The sequence below is a fragment of the Lineus longissimus genome, chromosome 8 (genome assembly GCF_910592395.1).
Source record: "Lineus longissimus chromosome 8, tnLinLong1.2, whole genome shotgun sequence".
Lineage (NCBI taxonomy): Eukaryota > Metazoa > Nemertea > Pilidiophora > Heteronemertea > Lineidae > Lineus > Lineus longissimus.
In genome coordinates, this window is record NC_088315.1 from 7,460,798 (window position 1) to 7,472,261 (window position 11,464).

At 44.8% G+C, this 11,464-nt stretch overlaps 1 protein-coding gene across 1 annotated transcript; it reads right to left on the minus strand.

The window, feature by feature from the left end:
- Positions 1-2,601: 2,601 nt before the first annotated feature.
- Positions 2,602-10,019, minus strand: LOC135492701 (uncharacterized). The gene is made up of 14 exons (XM_064779293.1): positions 9,889-10,019; positions 9,220-9,414; positions 8,654-8,820; positions 8,177-8,350; positions 7,605-7,772; positions 6,934-7,179; positions 6,438-6,613; positions 5,859-6,052; positions 5,210-5,419; positions 4,926-5,089; positions 4,639-4,797; positions 4,316-4,462; positions 3,651-3,908; positions 2,602-3,300 (listed from the first exon to the last, which is right to left on the minus strand). The coding sequence occupies exons 1-14, from the start codon at positions 9,966-9,968 to the stop codon at positions 3,116-3,118; spliced, it is 2,523 nt and encodes an 840-aa protein (XP_064635363.1). The 5' UTR covers positions 9,969-10,019; the 3' UTR covers positions 2,602-3,115.
- Between the last annotated feature and the right edge of the window lie 1,445 nt (positions 10,020-11,464).

Genomic DNA, 11,464 nt, shown 5'->3' on the forward strand with positions numbered 1-11,464 from the left:
TCCGCGAAAGTGGTGTCATCTGAACAGTAACTATGTCGATCCGCGGCATTCCGTTCAGTTTATTCCGTCAATTCGATGAGGGAAGCAAAGCTGGAGTTTGTCCGAAATGAACCACTTACCATGCAAATGGTGCTCTGTCAGTCCTTTTCATATGGTCCTATTGAACGCCTCGAGTCTGATGTTGAATGAACCGCCCATCGTCCTTTCGTTTCAGCATTTCCTATGATGGTCTGACTGCATCTCGTTTACAGCATCCAGACTATACAAACCATCTCTGTTTCGAAATATGGAGAGAAAAAAGCCATTAGAAAACTGTGCCTCTCGCCATTGTATGGCGTCTTTTACGCGGATTAGCGTACAAAGCTATATATCACGGACAACAAAATGGCGGTCAACCTTCTTGTCCAAAGCTGAAAATTTTACGTGGTCTCAAAATAAACCGGGAAATGCCGACATTGCGATTTGTCGAAAATACATTTAAATCATTTCAACGTCTGCAGGCGTACGTCCTTCATAGTAAAAGTTGTGACAAGGCTTCTCTATCGAAGTTTGGAGAGCGTCGGGATTCTTCGTCTTACAGAGACACCCTCGTGAAGCATTTTTGAGAAGGGTTATGTTGGAAAGATATCAACTTTCACCTTGATAAAGGTGAAGACAGGGATGTACTTCGCGTCAAGTCGTAAATAAATAAAAGAATTATAAACACTTACCAGAATTTATTGATATTCTTCGCAAAATTTGTGAGAAATCGGCATTTTGTGTTCAAGAAGTTGATGGCCGCCGCCAAAGTCCAGGGTTCGTTGTTTGCCACGTTGGCCTATGTCTTCTGACGTCATATCATGCGACCCTGCACCATATCATTGACCAATCAGAGGTAGTTATTTTGTAACGAACATCATGAGGTAACTCGATAGACACACTCGAATCATATCATGTGACACTGCGCCATATCATTGACCAATCAGGGGTAGTTATTTTGTAACGAACATCATGAGGTAACTCGATAGACATACACACCCGAATCACTTTCAGCCATGTGACTCCCATCTGAGACCGCAATGAAACCCATGCGGGTTGGCTAAGCCATGCGGGTATCGCATCCATCCAAATATCAGTTGAAAGAAATAATAGGCCTATCAAAAAGTCTATTGAAGCAATGAAATACGTCCACTCCCTAATTTGACCAAAGTATGCATAATCGTCGCGCGACTTAGCTTTATTTCCTTGGCCATACTGTGCTATCGGCCCCACCCCATCAACTCAAGATCTTGGCCCCCAAAACTTGCCAATATAATACATGTAGTTGCATAATTTGTCCGGCGAAACATCAGCAACTGTCCCGACATGGTGGTGACTTGTCTTTAAGACACAGCTTTGGAATGAACATTGGGACATCATTCTCTTTCTCACTCAGGCCGTTGGCAGTACGCAGTTGTTAAATTACCTGGATATTCAAGGCTCGAGAGGTCGAATACTTTGCTATCTTACAAGATGATTTGTTACCTTAATCCAAAATCCTTCCACATGGGTGCAACAGGGACACAAGACTAGGGACTGTATTAAGTGTCACACCAGTACGTTCATAACTTGCCAACTGACATCCGAGCAACACAAAGTCACAATCACAAACATTGTCACAACCTGGGGACAAGTGGCCGTGGTAGGAGGGCCTGGCTCAGGAGGTTTGGGGCTAAATTTACTTCCACATGTCAATTTTTGAAGGCTGGCAACAAGGTTGAGATGCCAGGACCGATTCAGCCCGGTTGTTGCGCTCTCATCTCTCTCCTTTTGTCGGCGACAGGGTAGATTACCAGTTCTGATTCGGCCCAGGTTGTGGCAGTCTTATCTTCCTCATCGTCCAGCAACACGGTGGAGCCAACAAATCAGATTCGGTCTCGTCTGTCGAAGGTTTCTCACAGGGTTGGTGACACGACTTTGTTGCTATAAGCCCAATATGGTATGGTTTTGAATGTCTCATCTTTTCCAATTTGGTTCAATTTGGTATGGTTGTAAACAAGTCACCTAGCCTCACGGTGTAGAAGTAGAAAATGTCTCCCTGGGAAATTCTCCAGCAATTTTTAATTCTGATGGATTACCGTCTATGGCCCATCTGGAAAGATGGAGGATGTGCCAGGCTCACTTTCGTCTGGGTGTGACAGTCGCATGTTTTTCTCCAAGTCGACAATACGGTAGAGCTATCATGCTCAGCTCAATATGTTTATTCTCTGCGTGGCGGAAAGACGGTCAAGATGCCAGGTCTGATTAGGTCTGGCTTTTTGTGGCTGTCTCATCCCTCTCACCTCCACGGTGACACGGCTTAGCAACCAGGCCAAATTCGGTCTGGTTGTACATTTAGCTGTCTCATGGCTTCAGTAGACCAGTCGGCAAACTTTAATACCGCAATTCCGCCGCAATCCAACTTTACCCCTGAGTATTGATCTCACTCCTACAAAAGTACATTGAAAGAAAATTGTCACTTTTGACGATAAATCGATTGTCAGACAGAGATTGATAATTGACTTTTTCATTCGTTTTTATTGGTCTCTGTTGCTACAGTTTTACCAGTTCGTGAATGTCTTACACAGTTTAATTATGGGCACAATTTTTCCCGTTGTTTTTATCAGGGTTGATACAAATGAGGAAAGAAAAAGGAGATTGGAATTCTTGGTTCCTTCATTTGAGTTGTCCTGGACTTTTCTTAGTATGAAGACCATTCACTCGGTACTGCCACTTGACCCTTAATGTTTTGACATTCAGGCGCATATACAGCTAGAAGGGGAGAGCAGGGGGCAAATGCCCTGTGAAAGCATAAAAAACTGTGTTTTTGACTATGATTTTGGAAGAAAAAATTATCAAATTTACGTGTCGCCGATGCAAACAACGGGTATGTACCTGCTTCAGTTCGCGACAAAAGACATGAAAATGGCAACGAGCGGAAAAGTCTTGTCATCATTGAAAAGACTATCATTTTTTACAATAGATGACTGGGGGAAATCATTCTTTGGCCAAGCATCTCATGCCATGCTTTGAAATGTCCAAAATGTCCCTTGCAACTGTTCGTAATCAGGTTGTCTTTTGCCACACCGAAGAACTGACCGTGAGTGTTTTAGCAACGTTATAGAATGGTACAACCCTCTTCGGCGACCTCTTCGTCTGTGTGTTCTTTGAATGATCCGTGGAAAAGCGTGACACAGGCCCGGGCGTGGTGGTGGGATGCTGCAAATGGGTCCTCTGGGTCGACCTCGCCTTCTTGGTTGGATGGTATCATGACAGTTTGGAGTGAGAGCGACAAGTTTTGATCTTAAAATCGAAAAAAGCAGATACAGTATATGTGGGGATATTGAATGACAGATATTGAGTTGCATTGATTTCCTTATTTGTATTGGCTAGTGAGGCCCTTAGTCGTAAGAAACTGTGTTTTTTCCAAGACGACAGTAAGGAGGAATAGAGATTTCCCCGCTAAACTGCCTTATAGTAAGCATGGGAAGAGGGAAATCTGACACTAACGTCCTTATGGACTATATTCTGACAACACCTTAAATACACGTATGCGCTGATGAAGCCAAGTGTAGTTTCGTAAGCAAGCGGAAAAAGGAAATACTTGGAATGACCAAACGTGGGCGCTACGGCAAAACACACAGCTCACTCACCCTGTTTCCCATTCTGCACCCGAATCCACTCGTGCACTCGCCACATGGTTTCCTCGAAAGTGTCGTACTTGATCTCTGCCATCTCGTTATCTTCCTTCTTCTTGTTGGGGATGAACACGGTGCTGTTAATGAACATGGGTTTGATTTGGACCTCATCTGCCAGGGCCATTGGGCGCTTGTACCAGACACGAATGATACGGGACCAGGGGTTGTTGTGTTCGAGTGAGAGGACGGGTTCTTCAAGTTTGAGTTTTTCATCTGAAAAAATTGCAGTTTAAAATACTATATAATATTTTGTCAACCAAAAAATGTTTAAAGCACAGTGCTTTTCATGAAGAGATGTTGGCTGATCCGTCTGCCTTGGCAATGGGCCCGAGTGCTTGTACCAGACACGGATGAGACAGGACCTCGGCTTGCTGTATCCCAGGTCATGATGCTTTCATCTAAAAGTGTCGCATAAATATTTTTGTATCTATAAAAGTATGTTTAACCCAGATCCTTTGGCTCGTCTTTCCGTTCAGAAGTCTGATTCCCGTTTCAGTTTCTCACTACCTTTTTCAGACGCATTACTTTAATAGTAACTGCATGGGATTTTGGTCAAAGGTTGACGCCCAACTTCGCGGGGCGCAGACCCGACAACTTGCATGCTTCAAAGGGATGCCTACCTTTGCCGGCATTGATGCTAACCACCTGGGCGTTGGTGATGATAATCTCCTCTTTCGTTGCCGCCCACCTGCTGGCCCTCCGAAGTGTGGCTGATACGGACTCAAATGTTTCATCCTCCCACTTCATGGGAGGAAAGTCTTCGTAGCCTGCAAGGAAATATTTTTTGTTGGTGTAGAAGCGACTGTGAAAGTTTGAAATTTCCGTTTCACACAAAGGGAGAGTTCTTACTTCCTTTTGCCACAAGCAAGGACTCCTTTTAAAGTGAATCGAAGAATCACGAGTTGGGTCGATTTCCGGGATCGATCGGCCATCCCCTTCTTACCGATTGTCTCATAACGATATCCTCCCGCCAGATGCCAGACCCTGATGCAGTAGACATCCAACCTCCGGTGGGAGAAGGGTTCATACGTCTTCTGAGCGTCAAGGTCCCACGCGTGGTGTCCAACGAAGACGCGATCGACCTCGCAGTTTAGGATCGGACCTGTAAAAGAGGAAACCACTTTAGCTTAGTTCCTAAACAACGGACTGACCAGGAAGGGCGTACATCCTTCCTTTACTATAATTTGCCGTATTTTCATTTACTGTCGTCACCTCTTCAAGAAGTCGTACCTTCAATGGGCCAGCTTGGAGTATTTTCGTTGAAGCGATCGACTGTCTCCTCAAATGATTCATAGATTGGCGTATGGTCCGGGTGCTCGCCCTCCTTGACCGGCTGAAGGAGGGTCTGCCTGAGGAGGAAGGGAGGGCCTTCGTTTTCCATGCTGTACCAAACTCTGCATTTATAGAGGACTGGTGTTAAATTATGTGTGGTCGAATGATCAAACGGGAAAGCCGGAAAAAAGAAGAAATTATTGGAGCCATCATTTTGTTTTGGTTAGCTTCTGATACCTTACCTGATTGCTTTCAAGATTGGAGCCCTGTTGTGCCTGACGGCGGTCCCCGCCTTGACGGTCACCCAGTCTGTCGACATGGTCCACTCTCCATTGAAAGTGGGCTTGGTGCCCGCGCGGCCTCCCCAGGGCCGGAGATTCCTAGTTTCCACATTAACGACCTTGACCTGGCGGTTGGCGGACAACCAAACATTGGCTTCCTCGACGATGGAACTGGAATATTAGAGCGATGCCCAGTAAAAACATTAGCACATGAAACAATTAGCAAGCCGTATACCATTAGTCTGCTCTTGCCCCTGGGAAGCAATCAAAATTAATGGACGTATGAAAAGGGTGAGCCGTAAAGCACCAGCACCTTCAACTGCAAAACCGATTCAACGCAATCTCTGATCCGAGATGTTGTCGCCCAGGCTCATTCTAAGTCCACGCAGTCAATATTGTTTTTCATGAACTGACTGGACTAAATGGATGACTCAACCTACATGTATGGTTATGGTAGCTTATACCCATTGAAGAAATATCTTTCAGTCTTCGCGCTTGGAAGAACATCTTTGACAGGAATCGACGGAGGCGGGATATCTTGCAACCTTGGCGGGTATACTGCGGTCTCATTGAACGCAAATATAGTTAAGAAACAGACAATCAAACTTACCTGAAAGACTCAAATTCCTCATCATCATTCATCGCCGGAACGAAATCCCTGTAAGCTGGGGCTCTCTTCATCCCGGGCAGGAGGTTTGTAGCGTACCTCTTGATGGTCCGCAAGATAGAGCTGTTCTCTTGGGAAGGAGGAGGGATGGAGGCCATGACTCGAGCTTCCTCGGCCGCTTCCTCTTCGCTTTGGACCTGTATTAAAGGGAAAGGAAGCCGGGGCTTGCCAAACCGGGTTTTATTTTCAATGCTGTTCGGCAAGCGTGCAAAGCGACCTAAGATTGACAGCCCCGAAACACGCCGAGATCCATTAAGAGCTGATTAAAGACAAATTTAAAGGAAAAATCTAGAATAAAATTTAGAATATTGAATGCCTTAGAAGTTAACTAAAGTTCTTTGAGAATATAATATCTTTACAGGGCGCCATAAACGTATAAATTACTGGAAGCTGTGAAGCACAAATCCAAACGGAAAAAGAGCAATAGCGATTTGACTGACTGTTTTACGAAAGTCAGTTTTCCTGATATTGGTGTGAGACATTTATGTTTATTGTATTTAATATGGCAAACCAACAACTCACCCTGGCAGTCCACTCCTCCTCACACTCCATTCCATCTTCCTGAATCACGAAGAACGCGCTGATGAATTTGCGGCCGAAAGGGAGATGCTGGCTTTTCATTTCCCTAAGATTAGTGTTGCCGGCACTGGTGCATTCGATTGTGTTCGTCTGCAAGTTCAGGAAAGCCCAGTTTTGATCTGAAAGGGAAATTCGCGGTAAATATACTCTTTAAACGCACTAAACGCGATTGCAAAATGTTCCGTTTCACCAAGGAGGATAGCGGAATAGCGTATTTTGCAGAGTTATTCATCCACTATTGGACGGAAAGTGGTTTCATTGCATATCTTGCGATCGCAGGACCTACGACATGAATCTGTTGTCACTGCTACCTGCGATTTATATCAAACACAGCAAGTACCGGTTTTACCCTATTGATCTCCTCTTTGATGTTCCGCGAAAGGTTGTGTCTCACGTGAAAGAACAATAGGAAGGGAACGTGTATGGAAAAGGCCTTTACCCAAACTGAAGATCTTGTTTGCCGTTTCCTCAATCCTGTCCACCAAATCGTGATGATTTTCGTAGCGTATCTCGAACATGGCCTGCTTGTTGACTAGCTTGCTCTGCAGGGTGGTGACGTGGAGCCTGATAGGCGGGCGGTACAGCTTGGTCGTGTCGTTCAGGTACCATAAACGGAAGATGCGCACGTGGGGGTCTCGGAACTGTTTTTGGAAACTGACGTGAGAGGTCGCTACTGCCGCGGATCCTGTAATAATGAAGGATTTGATCCAGTTATGAAACGGTTGTCACAAAGACCGTAGCCGTCTCTTGCTCGTGGACTGGACTGCTTCGAGCGCCGATTGGCGCGACAATGTATAGAAGTATGCACAATTGCCTCTCTAGCGGGTTTCAGCGCCACACAGACGCGATTGAAGAGGTAATTGTGCCAACGCCATGGAATGTAACTTATGGACTGGGTTGTAGGGATCTCCACAGGAAACCTAGGCCAAGCGGCACCCTGTATCATGTATGGAAACTGACAAACAAACACAGTGACGACGTGCACTTGCGCTCGGGACGCATGTAGTGGACCTGCCTCGTCCTGTCGCCTCGCTCGGTAGACAGGAAGGAAAGACGACTAGGATGACATGGACTGCATAGGAGTCTAAAGCACTGTGTTGTGGCACCTACCTTCGTCGTTGAGTTCCTCCACAATAAGGGACTGAATATTGGTGAGCATGATGTCGGTTTTCTCGTAGACCCACTTCTCCATTCTGCTCCAGACGCCTACGTAGTCCTCGTAGACGGGACTGAGTGGGGTGCGCCTCGCGCTAAGAACTGGCACGAAGTCTTCGTAACCTTAAGAAGAAGTAGATAATTTATAACTGCAAAAAGGCAGCAAAATACATCACCAAACGCTCACAAGGATATTATCAAGCATGTTTTGTTTTGTTTTGTTTTGTGTGTACAACTTTAGTTTATTCTGTACACCTGAGGACGCCACTGCATGAAATTGTGAAGAAACTGTTTGTTCTGAAACAGTTATCGAAAGTCGTTAATCCGTAACACGAGTTTTCCAACATTTGTTTTACAATAGACATGATTTTTAAGCACTTCTATTTAAACAAGTCTCCACCAATCGAGTCCGAATCAGCTATCATCTCTTGTGTGAAAGCCCATCCCAATGAAATGATTTTACCAGCCGACAAGTTGGTCTTCCACGCTCGAGCCGACCGGAGTTTTATCGCGTTGAATCAGCTTACCAATGTTGACCTTCTGTGGTGCGCCCTCCCTGAACCAAAGCCGCAGACAGTTTATGTCAAAAATCTTCTCCTCTTCTCTATCTCCGGGAAAAACCTTGTACGTGAGCTCAGGATCAATGTCCTTGCTCCCCTTGTTAACGAAGAGGCGGACGGTCTCTGTCGCCAGCAGCGAACCTGGAATAAAATGTTAAAGGGATACTATAGGTAGAAGCCAGGCGGCCAGATTGCGTTACACTAAGTCGTCGATAGGTTTCACTGCTATATCATAGTATAGTATAGCACTATTCTCTGGTTACTTACCTTCCTTATTATCAGAAAGGAAATCTCTTAATCACTGAGATTGAAAGTCTGTGGTCTCTATGAAACCATATCTTCATCAGTCATACATTGTACAATAGGGTAGGACACTCTTTCCGGGGGGGGGGGGGGGTTAAAACTGTTTCACCGGTCTCGGGTCACCGTCACCGGCCTACCTACCTGGCATAGCATGGTGGCCAAGGGACCTGTTGACGGAGCTGAGCGTGTCTTGGAGTGTCTCGTACTCCGGTCTCTGGGTTCCATCCTCGACGCCAGTCAGCCGCGGCACAACCAGTGTGGCGCCTATCTTCTGAGCGTTCCCGGCGTTAGTGTTTCGATACCATAGCCTACAACAATTGCATCTAATTAGTTGAAAAAGGAAGGAAATCAACGCTATAGGAAGTAACATTATCACTGGCAACCACAGACTAAGTTCTTCAACTCACTGTGCATGATAATTATAGTCACCAGTATATTACCATTAACCCCCAGCTCCGGTCTATCATCTGGGCAGAGACACTTACTCGCCTGTTGCCTATTTTCTTATCAAATTTCAACAGGTTTCTTTCAGTGGTTGATGACTCGCTTTGTAAATAAGCCCTTGAACTGTTGCAGTTACATAATGCTTGACATACAACATCTGAGCAGCTCTGAGCTGACCATCCCCTTCGGACCTATCGAACGGCAGCTGTGAAAGCGACGAATCAGAGATTCAGTCCCAATATTTAGCTAAATAGGATCTTCACCTTAGAGCCTTCAACTCGGGAGACCTAATGGCATCATTTGTGCCTCCCATGTACTCTGACGAGCCGGTCCAGTTAGGGTCGAAGTGAGCGTTACGCGCCTGGCCGTTCCGGGGTTTCAGGGCTAACGTCTCGCAGTTGATCACATTGGCGGTGGTATTCTGGCGAAGCCAATGGTTTGCCCTCTCAATCAAAGTGCTGAAAAATATCATGAAATTTCAAATTATTGATGATTGATGAGTACTAATGCAGCAGTCTAAAATGACCCTCTGAAAAAAGTGTCCGTCACTTCTATTGTATGGCAAGGGATTAAGGTTTGCTATTCTATAGAGACCATGACAGTCAAAAAATCAGAAAGCAGCACAAGAGCATCCTTTATTTCCTCGATACTCATACTCATTTACTCAAGGACTCACATAGTATTGATATACATGATGTATGCGGTGTTTATGTAATTTCATCATCAGACAATCCACTGGCTCAAGTGATGTGGGGATGTAGGTGGTTCAAAAAACGTTTTATAGTATTTTGTATATGTAAGGTTTGCAGGAAAGTTCGACTGTTTAGAAAGGACCAATGTTTGTCGCACAGTAATGGGTGATATTGGATAGTTCCATATACCAAGCAAAGCCGAATTCACATTCACAAACCACTCAAAAGAGAAGATCTTACCTGAAAGTGCTGTAAGATGACACCTTTCCGTCAAGACCCTTGACAAGAAGATCGGGAACGAATTCAACAGACTCGACCATTTTGCACAAGTATCGTCTGCTTCTTGAAATGCAGTCGTCTGCAACTCCTACCGAAACAACAAAAACACGGCCTCCAATACCTTTCTAAGTACGTTCCATATCGACTGATGGTCCCACCCAAGATTTTGTGGTGTAGGCCTAAGTGTTGAATAATAAAAGGTTCGCGTAATATTGTATTCATCTCTTTCGTTCGGAATCCATCAAACGGAAACAGACTTGGGTCATTTTCTCAGGTTGGAACCATTCGAATGGAAAGAGACTGGGGTCATTTCCCCAGTCACTTTTCTCTATAACTGTCACTGTCTCCTTCCTTATATTTCGACTGATGCATTTAAAGAGCAAATAAAGTTATTTCACCTTTCGCCATCCCAGGATCTCAGCAGAGGAAGAAAAGCTCGCTGCTGCCCAGGTCCTCCTTGGTGTAAACTTCTCGTCACCCCGAACTCCATTTGGCTTCCAGCCCTCTGTTCGAAGGACCCTCGATGAGCTGATTGTATCCCGATCTAGCTTTGTCTTAGTGAACTTTGCCAAAATGGTCATATTATCTTAAATGGAACAAGTTTTTCTTTGTTATAGTTGAAGAAAGGACCGTCTCTCTTTGCTTTAGAGGAAGAACAGACAGCGTTCTGCTCGTCCAGAAGAAGAAAGGACAGCCTTCCTTTGGTTGGAGGAAGAAATGACAGTGTTTAAGAAAAAGAAGGGGTTTAGAGGAAGAAACGACAACATTTCCTTTGTTTGGAGGAAGAAGGGACTGCCTTTCTTTAATTTAGAGGAAGACACGACAGTCTTCTTTGGTTTAGAGGAAGGGACAGTCTTTCTTCGTTTGGATGGCTGAAATTACAGTCTTTCTTTAGTTCAGAGAAAGAAACGGCAGTCTTTCTTTGGGTGATATTGAGGAAGAAGGGACAGTCTTTCTTTGGTTTAAGAGGAAAGAAGGGACAGACTTCTTTGGTTTAGAGGAAGAAAGGATAGCCTTTCTTTAGTTCAGAGGTAGAAACGAGTCTTTCCTAGGTTTAGTTGCAGAAGGGCCAGTCGTTTTCTGGTTTAGAGGAAGGGCAGTCATACTTTGGTTAAGGGGAAGAAGGGACAGCCTATCTTTGGTTTAGAGGAAAAAGACACAGTCTTTCTTTGGTTTAAAGGAAGAAGGGATAGTCTTTCTTCAGTTTAGAAGGAGAAGGTCGAGTCTTGAAGAAGGGACAGTCTTCTTTGGTTTAGGGGAAGAAGGAACAGTCTTTCTTTGGTTTAGAGGAAGAAGAGACAGTCTTTCATTGGTTTAGAGGAAGAAGGAATAGTTTTTCTTTGGTTTAGAGGAAGAAGGGACAGTCTTTCTTTGGTTTAGAGGAAGAAGGAACAGTCTTTCTTTGGTTTAGAGGAAGAAAGAACAGTCTTTCTTTGGTTTGGAGGAAGAAGGAACAGTCTTTCTTTGGTTTAGAGGAAGAAGGAACAGTCTTTCTTTGGTTTAGGGGAAGAAGGAACAGTCTTTCTTTGGTGTAGGG